The 16,852-nt window shown below is 35.1% G+C and overlaps 1 protein-coding gene across 1 annotated transcript in view; it reads right to left on the reverse strand.

Annotated features, from left to right (window-relative positions):
• Positions 1–432: 432 nt before the first annotated feature.
• Ap3b1 (adaptor related protein complex 3 subunit beta 1) overlaps positions 433–16,852 on the reverse strand; it is a 205,786-nt gene continuing 189,366 nt past the window's right edge. Inside the window, exons 26-27 of the mRNA XM_048331505.1 lie at positions 13,171–13,309; positions 433–1,156 (exon numbers count right to left, since the gene is read on the reverse strand). Of these exons, the coding sequence (XP_048187462.1) occupies positions 1,003–1,156; positions 13,171–13,309 (293 nt within the window). The 3' untranslated portion in view covers positions 433–1,002. The remainder of the gene's footprint in view (positions 1,157–13,170; positions 13,310–16,852) is intronic.

The raw sequence follows: 16,852 nt of genomic DNA on the forward strand, positions 1-16,852 counted from the left end.
TACTCATATAACTGATCATATAACAAGCTGTTACATTCATATAACTAAGTATATAACAGTTTCTATCAAAGTTGGGCAGTATGATTTGTAAAGGAAAAACAAAACTCGAAAATGGTATAAAAGTAGGTATAATTGGTAACATAATCAGATCTCAACTAACAGACTAAAACTGCACTAAAACAGATGTTCTGCTTAATAAATATGAATAAGTTTTGCCTTTGTTAATACACACACTAATTTTTTCTTTGGAGTTAAATACTCTGTAGCACAACTAGAAAATTTACCTGATTTGAGAGTCGTTTTTCTTTCAGTAATTAAACTCCATTGCTTCTTGGTATAATATAACTCAGGATACTTACTTGAGAATAAAAAAAAGCTTAGCACATGAACTTCTGGATTATAAAGAGTTTCTCATTAAAATGCAAAGACAAATGGTGTTCATATGCTAGTTTATTCATCTTATTATTTAGGGATAATAACATGATGACAGCTGTCAATAAGCAATTATAATACCAGAAAATTCAAAGGACAAAATTTTGCAGGCCATGCTTTTACATTTAATTCTTGAAAGATATACGGTTCTCATTTTCATATAGCAGTCTGAAAGATCATTTAGACTATTTCTTTGCTAATTTTTGCTTACTGCTGAAGGAAAGATGGCTTCCAATACACTTTAAATACTTGATTCATATCCATCATTGGTAGAAAAAGAGAAGGAAGAGAAAGAAATAGGAGGAGAGAGAAAATGCCACATGGATTCAAGAGTAGAGATAGCTGACAGTAAAATATCTATCTGTTCTTTGGTTAGCAAAGTGAAAAGGGGAAAGTATTGCATACATGATAGATACACACTAGCATTCTAAAGCAGGAGACAAGAATGTCAAGAGTGTATTCTCCCCCCACTGCCAGATGGAAGGGCTATTATTATAAATGAAAGGCAGCAGTCGTGGATGCCAGGCACTTTTGTTGTGTGCCAGATTCTGAAGTCCAGATGTAAGCAGGTTACCCCTGGGACAGGACAGGCTTCAGCTCCCGCAGCAGAACAGAACCAATCACAGTTTTCTCAGTGTTGATGATAAGCTGGGCTGTGGAGCCTTCCTTCAGTTCCACTGTGACCAGCAGCAATGACCCACTGTGCACAGTTTTAGCTGCAAACCTGGAAGGAAAAAAAAACCCCAAAAAACAGAGACTTTTTATCATGGGGTGGGGGAGGAGACAGTATAAATTTCAAATAGTTTAAAGTAACTCTTTTTTGTCTTGAATGAATTTATTGAGGGTTCCTTACTGCCCAAACCTCAAAGCCAGATTATGAAAAAAAAATCACTAAGTTGTCTAGCCTATGCTTACCCTAAGCAGGTAGATGGAGTACATTAAAAAAAAAAACAAACAAACAACAAAAGACAATAGGAAAAAGAAGCCTATTTAAATTATAAGTGTGAACCATAGCTGCATGTGGGTAATTCTTCATTATGATCTATTTGGGAAGCACCCAATTACTCGATGTTTAACATTTCTCCATGCACAGGCCCTTTAAAATAAGCAAGTATATTTTTATTGTTCAAACATGTTAAGTAGAGGTATCTTTCTCAAAGAGCTTGAAATGTTAATTCTTCCTATGTGGAAATGATTATGCAGGATGTTAGAGAATATCTAACGTTATAAAATCTACATTATAAGATTCTTACTTGCAATGAATTCACTCATGTAAAAATATTCAAATTCCATCTCTAATGCTAATGATGATATTAGACAAAATCACGTGACAGTGAAGTACAACCTCACACTCCCCCCTCCTCCTCGTTTCCCTAATGTTTAGAACATTGGATCCTTTTTTTTTAACATTAGAATATAATGGGAGAAACTTGAGGTCTAATGTGCTGTTAGTAAATTCCAAGACATGAAGAACCTACTAATTACATGGAGTTAAAAGCAAACCTAGCCTTTTAAGCACTACAATTAAATGGCCTAGAAAGCAAACCTCTGTCAGTCTTCCTAATTCATTCTGCTTGCACAGTTGAGCCCCCAAGATGGAAGGGAGAGGACAAGAGCCTCCCTTGCCTTCATTTTCCACATGGAGCATGTCCCGCACATTTTTGGGAGGAGGGGGTGTGATTGCAGGGATGACTGGAGAAAAACAAAGTTGGTGCACATGAGCTTTTGAAAACACTAACAAGTGCAGAGCAGGTCTGTGACCTGATGTGACCCCACTTTGCAGGGCCAATCTCCTTTCCCCTTTCTGTATGACACGTGTCTGAATCTGAGCCATCTGCCTCAATTTGCGCAACATCTTCAGCCACAATGGCACCCAGTTAGCCCTGACAACAGCTCACAATACATAAAAATAAAAGTGTGCGCTGACAGCACGCTGCGGACTATTCAAGAGCAAACCAACTGGTCAGTGTCTCATGTCTGACAATTAGCACGGGCTCTGCACACAGCCCGCAGCATCCTCAGGGATCTGTTTAATTACCATCAACATAAAAGAGGGAGTTTATCAGGAGACACTCAGAAAAACTTCACTCCGGACTTAATTAAAATATTAGCCACTTAAGCAGGAAGCAGATTCTCTTTAAATGAAAAGTAATTTCTTTTTTTTGGGGGGGCGGTGTAAAAAAATGACATCAAGATCTTATAACATGTTAAATTCTTTTTTGAAAAAAATCCAAATGAAACATTTTTTGGTCTAAATAAAATCATGAAAATCAGTTTTCAAACATTAAGTAGAATAATGCAATAAAAGCAAAACAAATATGGTAATCTTATTCAATTAAAATATTAACCATGCTTTGAAGTTGTATTTGAAAGCATTACCTAATGGCATGTCAACAAAGTACATTAGAAACCTTTCTATTCATTTATTTGTGTACTGTCTTCGAACACACTGAAACTTGCAAGGAATATATATGGTAGAGCAGTTTCTCTTCTGACAAAACAACTGTAAACAGCTAGCATGGGAACAAAACTCTTGCTCATGTTTCTAATGTAACCTGCTTACATCTGGACTTCAGATGTAAGAATCTCTCAAGAGATTAGGAACTGTCCCTCAATTTCATCTTTAAGAGAATACAAAGATATCCAACCTCCAAACGTCCTCCCTTTTCTGTTGCTTATAAATTTCTCTTGTCTAAAATTTTAGGGCTCTTCTGCTTTCATAGAAGAATGAGGTTTCTGTATTTCTGTTAATGTCACCAAAGGATATGGAGGCACTATGTTCCACAGATTTGGTCATTACACCTGCAATTCCTTTCTGACAGGGTTGTAATTATGCCAACAATAGTCTTATTAGGCCTTTTATTTATTTAACTCTTCTGCCTTGGGACCATAGAGAAGATTATGTCTGAACAGAAACACAAAAGCACCATCTGAATTTCTGGGTTGAATAGCCCCAAGGCACATTTTGTTCATTTTCTATTAAAAACTTAAGAGTCAATGTTACAATAATACAAACCAAATACAAATGTCAGTTTGGGTGTCAGTATGTTTACAGAGATTAAAATTAGAGCATGAGACATGTTTTTGAAATCCTAGTACTAGAACATTCTCTATGCTATAATGATCAAAGGCACATTTTCCCACTGCAGTGGACTTGCTAGCAAGTCATCCTAGCAACAAAACCTAACTGGTGCAAAGCAACTGCTTTCTAACTATGTGCATCTGGTGGGCATACCTGGTGGAAGCAGTGTTTTAGAGCAGAAGACCAGGAGATCAGACACCCTGACAATCCCATTTCGCAGTTCAAAAGGATGTATTTAATTGGAACACAGCAGGATTACAATTGGTTTGTTTGGGTCCATGGAAAGCAAAAGTCACTCCCCAAAAGTTATTAATCATTTAACTTTTGAACAAGTAATGTTTTAGTATACCTTTAAAAAGACAGTTATGGAGAGTACTAGCTAATAAACAATAATACGAAAGCTTTTGTATGTAAGAAATCTTGAGTGTCAATACTTATTTACTAAATTTAATGATACCACAGCCTCTGCACAAAATTTTCAGAAGGCACAGAAGTTTTTGATCACTGTAATGATAATAGCAGCTACTGTTTATTAAGTGCTTGCTATGTGACTAATGGTTGGTTCTGAGTATGTCACTTGCATTATTTCATTTGACTCTATTGGGCAGGTCACTGATGAGAAATGAGGAATCGGAGCCCATACAAGTTGAGATACTTAGTCAGGGTCATAGAGCCAGTGAATAAAGAAGTGGAAATTCAGACCTAAGCACTGACTCCATGTCATACACATTCTCTTAGTATTAATATTTGTTTTTATTAGTCAACAGATAAATTATGTTTTTCTCTATCTAATATATATATAAAACACCTATATACACAAACTTTAAGGACATTTTCCCCTTCAAAATTTGTGTGTTGATCTTTTTGTATTCCGTGATTCATGCATCTTGCCATATTTTTATGATTCCTGTCCTTAAAGATTAAAAAAATTAAACACCCCCCACCTTTCACTTTCTCAAAAGCACCAGTAACCAAACTTATAAAACCCTTTTTGAATGGAGCTGTAACCTGGGAGAGGCTGACGGGAGACCAATCCACCTCAAGATCAAGTAGCACCCTAAATGAGAACAAATACATGGATGATCGTAAGGATGTATTGCCTATGTATGATGGGTCCCACATTGTTAAAAAGCTACCATCTAGATATTTTTCCTAAGTTTTCATTTCAATCTACCATTAATCACTTGCTATTTTATAATCACCATCTGAGAAGGCAAAACTATTTGGATATATCTACAGGTCATCTTTTTAAATGTTGTTTTGTCTGTTATTTCTAATAACTGTCATTAAATCTACTGAATTTTAAGATATAGGACAAAGACAAAATAAGCAAGTTATAAGACATAAATCAAATAAAAAGTGTATTATTCTTAGAATTATGAACCTAATCAGGTAACAAATTTAAACAAATATAGCATTATCAATACATAAGTCGCTTTTCTTTTAAATGTGAAGAACGGGTCATGGGCCATAAATATTCTTTGTTAGAAGGAAAAGAAGTCTCGGCAACTCAATTGTTCTAACAAGTAAAATGCTAAAAGAACAGTAACAAAGTACTCATCTGAGAGGCTGTATCAACCAGCAGAGTATTCACAAATATAAAATTTCTTACAATCAGATTTGCTACACTTAATGCAACAGCTTTAAGACATGCTTTTTCCTCTTCTCTTGGATAATCTTCCTGGTTTCTGATTTTTCTATTCTGAGTTCAATTTTCTTGTGCTTTCTGTTCTACTGGTTACCAGAAGCTGTGACAATGGCCCACTCAGGCTAAAACTTTTTTTCTCGACTCTGTACATGAAGCCTTCAATTACTGCCTGCTGAAGCAGACAGAATCCTATTAGTAAGAAAGACGATCACAAGATGCAGTGCCCTGCCCTAGCTGTATAAAAATAATTAGTCCAAAGTTGACAAATGTATAATGAAGTCACACAATCATTATATGTAAGAAATACTGGTTTGACTAAGCCTCCTAAATATCAATACCAAAGCATGATGATTTGGGGCATTATCTCCAAAGGATTTAAAAACTGTAAATCTTTATTGCCTTAAGCAATATAGTAGAACATTTCAAACAGGCAAAGAATTTGGAAGTTGTGAAAAAAAATCCATTTGTTGACAATAAAATTGTATTTTAAAGTGAAGCCCATTACACTACTGAATCCTGAGAAAACATTTACATGTGATTACAGCTTAGAGAATTTATCCAAATGAGTAGTTTCCTTCTTTTTAGAAACTGCCTGACTATATTGTACTAATTTCTCTAGCATTCAGATGAGAAGGGTTAACATAAAAAATAAAGTATTACCACAATTTAGGACTCTCTACTTTCTATTCTAATTTTTATAAGGCATAAAAAATTACTAATCACCCTATCAGGTCAATGATATATTCTCTTTCTTTATGTAAGATAACTAAAAACAACCACAAAGTGTATTTCTTCAAAGAAGACATAAAATAAAGCATTCTTTGGCGCATTCCTGGTTTGTTTGGTGAATGGAATCAGATAGAGTTAACAAGAGAAAACTGATTGTGAAACAAATTGTTACCCCATTCTCTTTGATTCTTTACAAATTTTGTCAACCCAGAATACCTTTCTTTCATTTCTACATAAAAACAGTTATATATTCCTATCAGTAAAACTTGCATTATAAGATGTAACCTCAAAATGGCGGAATTAAATAAAACATAAACATAGAATGTTTTAAAATGAAATTCAGTTGTGCAGTTTGATTACTCTGGAAACAGCTATGTATGCTTTCTGTGTAAAAATGAACCGAAGCTTGCATTTGTTTTTCAATGAAATGCTGATCAGTCTGTAGAGTTCAGTCAGATAAAAAGCAGTGCTGCCTCCTGGTGGGTAACCACCAGCCTGAGAAAGAAATAGATTACTAAAAACGTTCTACAACCCTTCAATTTTGCTGAAACCTCAGAATTTTTTATAATGCCCCAAAGCCCTAAGCCTGATGTTTTTACATCAATAGCTCCTTATACAAACTTTTGTTTTAGGATAGAAGTAGCAGGCTGCCAGCAGTCTCATAGTTTATAAAAGCAGGGCACCAAGACAGAAAATGTTATTTGCTAAGTGAAAACTACTTTCTATTATGATACTCCAAAAATACCCAGAATTTAAATCTCCTACAATTACCAAGGGGGAAAAATACATGAAAACATCATCTTAAGGGTTAATCGATGTAAGAATTGAACAAAAGGAAATTTAGACACTCCACAAAGAAGACTATAAATTTGAATTTGTAATCCTCATATTAGCAAAATCCGTCACAAAGGTCTTCAAAAGATAGTGAGAGAAAAAGGCAGAATGACATGTTTGGGGCTAGAAAAAAGTACACATACTAGTACTTCCTCTATTAATAAATACCTTAGTAGTCTTTAAGCAGTCTTAGGATAATAGTGGTTAGATGAGTTTAAGGCCTAGAAATGAAAAAAGTTGTTCTATCCCTGTACTTAAGTATGTAATGAAAATTTTACTTTAAACTTGAAATAAATGGTCTTAATCCATGCTGATAAATAGTTAGCATGATTGCTATGGATACACTGTTCAAGTCACAACACCAGGCTTTCCTAATTAGTTAAGAACTTAAGTTAACAATAGTAAAATATTTCTTCTACTAATATTGTTTTACCCATAATATATGTTTGAAAGTTATAAATGAAAAAAAGGAACAAGCAAACAAATGCCATGACACTAATTAAGATAGGAAGGGCAGGTGGGAAGGAGTATGAGTACTAAATATAAGTTAATAATAAAACTTGCTCTCGGACCTTATTAAGACCTAATGTAGACACATGGAAGAGACAAGGCATTTGTCTTCACAGTGACATCTATCACCATTCCCTTACCTAAAGTCCATTTTGAAATGGCACGATAAGTATGTGATGTGACAGCTCTTTTCTTTTTCTTTTTAAATTTAATCTTATTGTCAAGGTGATGTACAGAGGGGTCACAGTTATATACATAGGCAATGAGTACATTTCTTGTCAAGCTTGTTACCCCTTCCCTCAATTTTCTCCCACTTTCCCTCCCTACCCCCCAATCCTCCCTTCAAGTTGTACGGTTCATTTCTAACATATTGACAAATTCTTTTCAATTATAATACTTATACAAATGTCAGAATTTATGAACATGGGTTATCATATAAAATGGTTGAGACTACTGAAAGATAAGCTTTGACTTGTGGTCTAAGACTAGTATACTATTGTAACTAATAAACTGTCTTGCAGAGGCAGCTAAAAGAAAAAAATGTCAAATTAAGCATCTTGCCTGGAGCTAGAAGTGCAGGCTCAGAGTCGAACTTGTCTCTAATTAGTAAGAGTAGGATTTTGGGTTCAATCTCTAAGCACAAACGAATGAACAAGCAAGCAAACATAAAAGCAAGCAAACAATTTCTGACTAATCCATTTTTTTAAAGGAAGTAGATAAATATAGGAAAACTATTTTAAGATGTGCCATGAGACTATCATTAGCTCTTGATAATGCAAGCGCAGCCTAGAACTGTGGACGTTAGAATATGTGCCTTATGAACACCTGAGTACTGGCCAAAATGCAACTTCTGGGACCCTGCCCATTCATGGAAGCTAAGTTTTAGAGGTGAATTCCAGGAATCGACCATGTGATTCTTTATAGAAAAAAAGTTAGAGGTTTTACAACTACAGCTTTTTAAGTCTCCTCCTTTTTGGTTACTATAGTACTCGTAGCACTGTTACCAGAGAACAAGTAATATATTAAAAGCAATACTCCTCAGTTTCTACATCACTGAATATGAATTACCTTTATAAATGCTACTGGATTTACCTCAGAGGATCACCATTTTTTGCTGTCCCTATATAAGTCTTGGATTCCCATAGCTGTTCCATCTATTCTCCTTTAGAACACATGTAATCTTGCCCTTTTTCCCTTTGCAGTCCATTTATATACGGTGTCATGCTATCTATTCTGTCTTTGCATTTACTTTACTTACAGGTTACTTTGTTGGCACTGATTTAGATTACACATTTTAAGACTTTTAGAATGTATATCTCATATTTAATATGAATAGCTAACATAGGAAATGAAAATATTTGACTACCTATTTAATAAATGTTTATTCCTGTATCACTCCTTCCTAAGTGGTAACTACAATCTGGAAAGCAAAAGGATGGCACAATAACCCTGATGTAGATCTCAGTAAATATGTTTTGTTCTCAGAGAGCAGCTTTTCAGCAGAAAGTCAGTACACAGAGGGCAAGCTGCTAGTGAGCAATGAATGGTATGCTGGATGGTTAGAAAACAAACACTAAATCTCATCTAAGAGTAGATCTGCCTTGTTAATTGACCTTTCTAATTGTTAACTATTTAGAAAAGGTTCTAAGTCTTTGAAATAAATTCTGAGTTTTTAAATTGGCTTTTTTCTTAATGGGGGCCATTTTCTGTTGATCTATTAGGAATATTTTCTGTTAATCATTCAATTAAAATTACTACAGCATTAATATACATATTTTTGCATATTAACAAAGGTTCACTTTTCTTCAAATTTCTTAGAGTAAGTATCCCCCTATGCAGTATTTGATGTAAAAGAAACTGAATGTTTGGAGAGTACCAAGAAGAGACAATTCCAATACTAAACAGTGGGGACATAATTCATTAAATGGCCAGGAAGAACATATTAGTACTCATAAATAACTAATAAGAATAAAGTGTTGGTTCCATTCATAAACTCAAAGAAAGCAACTACCATAGAAAAATCAGGGTTATTAAAAAAACTCATAGAGATTTCAGTTTTTATCAGCACCAACAATACCAATAAATAATGTATAGACTCAGGTAGGTGTAAAACTCACTGATCCTATAGAATAATATAGTATTAAACACTACTATTAGACTCATAAGTACAATTCAATAAAGTGGTAAGCTGTTCATTTCTGTCATTAAAATGTAATCAGTAACACTACGTCATTTTAAATGAAAAGCACTAGCACAGATCTTATAAATAACTGTTTGTTCTAACTGCTATGAGCACAAAAAAATAGAAAATGTTATATAGACTTAATAATTTGAATCATTTTTATATGGAGAATACAACTAATATGGTATTTAAGATTTGGAAGCTTTCTAAAATTCAGAACATTATTAGAACCATACTTTATCCATAAAAGTAAATTAGCAACCTTCAATTAAATTTGATGGGAACTGAGAAGAGAATACAAACTACTCTTAAGAAATATAGGGGGCTTGGAATGTGGCTTAGTGATAGAGTGCTTGTCTAGCATGCATGAAGCCCTGGGTTCAAGTCCTCAGTATCACATAAACAGAAAAAGCCTGAAGTAGTGCTATGGCTCACGTGGTAGTGTTAGTTAGCCTTGAGCAAAAAAAGCTCAGGGACAGTGCCCAACCCCAAGTTTAAGCCCCAGGACTGGCAAAAAAAAAGAATAAAGAAAAAATATAGGTATTCTATCCACTTTTGACTCTGTTTGAGCTCCTCCTCTAGTTATAGAGCCAAAACCCAGGCACTAATGATGGAGTTAGAAATGCATCAAGACACCTAAAATATGTGTAAGGATCATGCTTGAGTGTCATCTCTGCATTCTGGAGTCAAACATACGTGGTTCTGAGTTATGTTTCTCCTCTGCATTAGCAGGTATAATTAAGCATTGACTGTAGGAATTTTAATTTTAATCACTTGAATAGATATTAAGACAGGCACACTATGTAATAACAATTATATAACTACGCTAAATGTCTTTTCTAGTCTTGTCTTCCAGTAGAAAGATGCTTTCAAGTTATTTAGTTTTCAGAACACCATTTGAGTTTCTTCTCCTTTTCCCTTTTTTGGTACAGATTCTTGAATGGTAGGCCTTGAGCTCTTGCTTATTAGTTTTTCCACTCAAGGCTGGTGAAGCCACATCTCTACTATCAGCTTTCTGCTGGTTAACTGAAGATAAAGAATCTTGAGGCTTTGTCTGCCTAGGCTGACAAACCTCAATTCTCAGTTCTCAGCCTCCTGAGTAGCTAGGATTATAAGGTGTGTGAGCTACTGGTGAGTAGCTGAGGGCTTTTTTTTCCTTTCCAAAGAACAAAAGATTGTTACTACTTTTAGAAAAGTAAAAATGAAACGACTGTTCTTCCTAATGACTTACATACTAAACAGAACTACAAGTTCCAACATCCACAACGGTTACCTTATATCTTTTTTGTGCATTATGAAAAGTAGCCAAACCAGATTGTAGGTTGAGATCTGAGGACTGTGGTTCAAAACCAGTCGAGGCAGAAAAGTCTGTGAGACTCTTATTTCCAATTAATCACCAGAAAACCAGAGTGGCACTGTGGCTCAAAGTGGTAAAGCAGTAGTCTTGAGCAAAAAAGTTCAGGGACAGCACCCAGGCCCCAAGTTCAAGCCCCAGGACCGACAACCAAACCAAACCAAACCAAAGCAACAAAACAAGATTGTTGTGCTGAGGGACACTTGATGCATCAGGTCAAATATCACACTGAATAAGCCAAAAGTTGGAGTTGATGTATAAACATTTTGATGTACTAATTTCAGTAATTCCATGGATCTATAAATAAGGTAGCTTTTGAGTGAGAAAATCATATAGGGAAACAAAATATTTAAAAGTAGAAAAAATTAAAGCCAGAAAACTCAGGTCCAAATTCTTTTTTTTTTTTTTTTTTTTTTACTTTTACTGAGAAAGCTTCTGCTTACTTTTTCCCCTTTGAACAACATTAACTGATAGGTAAGTTAAATTTACATGGTAATACCAGTGTGATGACCATTTACTCTCTCACCATCTCTACACAAACAGATGTAGAAATTAATGCAGAAATTAAAGCCCATAAGAAGAAATATTAGCTTGGCCCAGTAATGACAGGGCTGGGTCTAACACTCAAATCAACTCTAGTACTTAAAAAAAAAAAAATATGGAGCCTTGGCTGTTCTACTTAACCAACTGGGAAAAAACCAAAAAACCCAGTTTTTAAGGTCTATTTTTTTTTTGGTCAGTCCTGGGCCTTGGACTCAGGGCCTGAGCACTGTCCCTGGCTTCTTCCCGCTCAAGGCCAGCACTCTGCCACCTGAGCCACAGCGCCCCTTCTGGCCATTTTCCATATATGTGGTGCTGGGGAATCGAACCGAGAGCTTCATGTGTAGGAGGCAAGCACTCTTGCCACTAGGCCATATTCCCAGCCCTAAGGTCTATATTTTTAACAGCAGAAGTACTCCACAAAATCATTTGATGTAATGATTCCCTTAAGCCCACATAATTGACTATACAAAAATCATGTGGTGAAATTCACAATAGCTAAAATATGGAAACAACCCAGATGCCCCTCCACAGACGAATGGATCCAAAAAATATGGTACTTATACACAATGGAATACTACATAGCGATTAGGAATGGTGAAATACTGTTATTCGCAGGGAAATGGTCAGAACTCGAACAAATAATGTTGAGTGAGACAAGCCTAGAACACAGAAAACAAAGGGGCATGATCTCCCTGATATATGACTGTTAAGAAAGGGAGACGGAGAGACAGTAGAGACCAAGTCTGTGAATACTGTATATGTTCTTGATACATTGTATATTGCATATATGTCAACCTGACCTAGACAAGGGATAGAAAAACAGGTCGTAAGACATCATAAGAAATGTACACACTGCCCTACTATGTAACTACACCCTCTTTGCACAACACCTTGTAAAAAAATTTATGTCCAATTAATAAAAAAAATGTAAAAAAAAATCATGTGGTGAAGTGATAATTTAATCTTCATTTTAATTGAAAAATACTGGCACTCATAAGAATATAAAGAAAGCAAACATATTAATCATATTTGCAACTTGGAGCTCATGCTTCTGATGCTTGGTGGTGAAGAAAGTTCTGGTCTGAAAACAGCAGCTGTACTTAGCCCATGATAGTTGTCTAGTAGCTCCCCATGAACTGAAGGCTTTCTTACTTAGGAGACCTCTTTGCAAAGGAAGATCTATGTTGTATTTAGAACTTCCCCTTTTCAATTAAAAAAAAGTGAGTCTAACGCCACTAACTTATAAGAAGTTCTTTCAATTTTCAGTTCTTTAACTACTTTCAATTAAGTATTGAAATTAATTTAGAATATCTAAAAATCTACTGGATCTGGCAAAATAAGATAAAAACCCTCAACTGCTTTATGGAAAGCATCTTTACAAATTACCAAGTTAGCTGGGTGCTGGTGGTTCATGCTTGTAATCCTACCTACTCAGGAGGTGGAGATCTGAGGATCAAGATTCAAAGCCAGCCCAGGCAGGAAAGTCCATGTGACTCTTATTTCTAATTAACCACAAAATCTGGAAGTAGATCTGTGGCTCAAGCGGCAGAGCACTAGCCTTGAGCAAAAAGAACGCTCAAGGATGGTACTTAGGCCCTGATTACAAGCCCAAGGACTGGAACACAAAATAAAACCCCTCAAAAAACAAATTACTAACCAATATGAAATGTGGATGTATTCTGTATTGCAGGAGAAGTCCTGAAGCAAAATGAAGAAAGGCTTTAACCCGAAACCCATCAACCAAGTATCAACCAGGGAAAAAATGGGAGGGCACATCTATGTATAAAGATTATTTCCAAAGGAAAAACATGAAATTAAAATTTATGTACAAGTTCTCTTCATGAAATAAGACCCACCTGTGTATATTATCTTGGCCAGAAGGCACTGGGCCAATGTTGGCTACATTTACAACCTTTTGAAGGATCATGGAGGGAGTGAAGTTCTGTGGTGCAGTGATGACCACAGCAGAAGTTTCATTCATTCCTGTCAGCATTCCTGCAAAAGCAAAAGAAGGCTCGGACTTACTGATTTCTTCAAGGAATCAACCAATTTTAAGCTCAGAGACAAAGTTCTATTTAAAAAATTCTTCCTATTACTATTGTTATTTTCCGTTCATTCAAAGATGACTAAACACTGCATTGAGGACAAGCTAACATGATTCTAATAACTAGCATCACTACATGATGCACAGCTTCAATGTGGTAAACTCCACGTGTTTAAAGGACACTTCAGGCTCAGGCTGCCTAATGAAAGGAGCTGCATAATTGTATCTGCCTAATGAAAGGAACTAAAATTGTAGGAAAAGGCACAACATGAAATTTCCAAAGCAACAAGTTTGAAAACAGGAAAAACCTAAGTGGAAAAAAAAAATCCTAGAGACATTTCAAGCAGTATTTACAAAAGAAACCAAGTGAAATATAATTATGATCAGAACTCCAGAGCTGACAAAGACATACTATTAACACCAGAATCCCATGTGAAATGTTTGGAGAACAAATCCAATAGTAAACCAAACATTTGGAAAATATATTGAAATTCAGGGCCCAGGTTAAATAAAACAAAGTAACCACAATAAATATCTATTTGAAGCTGTGATATAAGTCATAAACACCTTTCCTGAGATGTCTAATCCATACAAACTAGGATACAAAATTTAAGAAAGTTGTAAAATTTTGTAATAGGTATTCAAAGGACCCTATATCTTTAGGCCTTATATATTTATTTATTGCAAATGTAATCTGAGATTGTAAAAGGTCCCTCTGATTAATGGTATGAAGACAGTAAAGCCTCCCATTGTAAAAAGACACTATCAAAAAGAAAATAGAACTATCTAGTGTCTAACAAGGAACACTTTTTACTAACACTCTCAAACTCTGGGAACACTATGTTCTGTCTTAGGCTGCTTAACTTCAGTATTAGGCAAAAGCTTTAAAAACTATACACGCAGTCAAACATGGCTTTTAAGTAAAGCGCAGTGGCTGACATAACACTGCTGAGAGATGTGTGTACTCATTTAGGATTTAAACCTTCTCCATTAAGCTCTATTGAAGAGCAACTGCTGAATAAATGAATGCAACTATGTTTATGTTAAAAGCCTGTTTCCCGCAGCATGTAATTAAAGGAAATGTTGTACAAAGCCAGTACTTTTGTCAAGCTCCTGTAAATGGAAAGATGGATAGCACTCAGAGAAGTGAATGCATTGCTTCATATTTAACCTTAACACTCTTGTCATTAATGGTTTGTCTAACTTGTTCTATAAAAGACAAGGTACTGCTCCATTGAAGTAAAATTAAAAAAATCAACTAAACCATGCTTTTCAGAACAGAAGATTCATTATCGTCAGCTAATGTATTGGCATAAAGCAAAGTAACATCCTATCAAGTAAGGCACACATTCAATCTGCCTTCCCACCCCCCTTTATTTTTAACTCATGCTGTTTTATTGTTATAGGCAATTTGTACCACTCAGCATGACAGTGTAAACTGAATCAAGATTAATTTACATGCAAAAGAACACTTAGGAGAGCAGCATGGTAAGCAAATGTATTGTCTCGATTGCTGAGGTGGAAAAAGAACCTGGAAAGAAAAAAAGGTGCTCTAATTAAGGGGCATCAAATATGATTGCTTGTGGTAGTTAAGGGCCAGAAAATAGTAAATGTCTGACCACTTAAAGAATTAGCATCTTGCTCGCTAGGAACCCATAAGATGGATGCATAAATCACAATAAAATTAAGTAAACATTTTAGGTTTCTTAAACCAGAGGTTTTGTTAAATGAAAATATATCAGGTATTCTCAAATTAACAAGAAGGAAAATATGCCAAGGTACCATTAAAAGTTTCTGTTATATAAACATACGTCCAAACACTGTGTGTGCTTGCTCACATGTAACACAGGCAAAGTTACTAGGAAAATATTTAAACAATTATCAGGCTGAACAACTGGTAGTGTTATTAGAATTTGTCTAATTTTTGGAGAAGGTGTAGACTGCACTTAATTTAGGTCAATCAACTGTAATTAAGTACTAAACTGCAGCCAAATAAAGTAAGAAAACCGAATTTGAAAAGAGTTTTCTGTAGAAATAAAGAACAAGATTAACAAAAGGAGGTATCCTGGAACAAATCATCCATCAGCTTAAGCCTCTTAAAATTAAAACAGAAGAAACAAAATGAAAAATTTAAATAAAAAGAGATCCTATGCTCTTTACAGTGTTAAAGGTTCTCAGAGACAATTTGTAACCAACTTTGCAACACTCAAAACTCTCAATAAGTTATGCATCACTTTAAGGCTCATATATGAGTAGCATAAATATGTTCAATGACAAAGGCAACCTGATCTAATTTAGCATGTTGAACCCCACTCCAAAACCAAGCATGTTTAGCCATAGAACCAACCCTTAATAAAAAAGAAAACGTGATGACACTGGCTGTAACTAGTAATAAAACCTTTTGCTTTGAAACATACTAGTCCAATATGTGAGAATCTGTAAGAACCACTTTCACTTAATATTGGCACTTTTCAGTTATGTATATATCTTTAGAATAAAAAAGATACATATTTTCTGCTTCTGTTATTTACAACTTTCAGTTTCTAATGTATTTAATTATTTTGGTCTTAGAATATATCATGAAATGAGATATTAATTATATAAACTGTTTTTTTAAGTACAGAAACAGATTAAACACATTTCCAAACTCACATTTTACTTTCTAGAACAATGTTATTTATAAAATGTGAGGAAATGATTTTTATTTTAATTTAGCATTTTGTTAGTGAATCATTTTCGGCTGTTTGTCTAACAAACAAATGCATGTATAAAGTTGAGCAGTGAGATCTCTATTACCAAACCTGCTAAAATCTAGAACTAAAAAGATGCTATTGAGAAGACTCTTGAAACCTGTGGTAAATTTGCTGGCATCAAGTCCCACATCAAAGAATGAATTCAGGAAGACAGGAAGAATGATACAGAAATGCCAAGAGACTTGCAAGGATTTACAAATACTTCATATAAACAAATTTTCAAATAGCTTTATTCAGAGTAGCCTTTCTGCTCTATTAAACATAGCAAACAGCTGCCAGGTTTATTCAGACAAATAATCAACAACCATAGAAGTAAAATGGCAGAAGAAAAAGGGATTTTGGCAACAAGTCCACAGAGGACTGCAGCTATTCTCCAAGTGCACCCCTCTCCTGCACTTACGGTTCTGTATGGCTAGTCAGCGAAAACTCCCTCAGTTACAGCAGAGCAGGAAAAAAAATTGATCGAAACAGCAACTACTCTAAACAACAGCTGAGAGAAAGAAAGGGAAAGGGCAAACACTAATCTGCTGCTTTAGGTATACTTTAGCTGCACTCCTCAAAGGCAGAATACCCTCTTAGCAATAAATGTGCCTTAGTCATTTGCACGCCACTCACCTTGGTTTGCTGAACAGATGCAAAGCAGAGAGGCAGGCTTTAGCCAGCAAAGGGTAAGAATAGCAAATATAAGAATCAATTCAATTGGTCATTGGAAAAATAAAAATCACAAAGATAATTTTCTTC

Source organism: Perognathus longimembris, chromosome 22, assembly GCF_023159225.1.
Source record: "Perognathus longimembris pacificus isolate PPM17 chromosome 22, ASM2315922v1, whole genome shotgun sequence".
Taxonomy (NCBI): domain Eukaryota; kingdom Metazoa; phylum Chordata; class Mammalia; order Rodentia; family Heteromyidae; genus Perognathus; species Perognathus longimembris.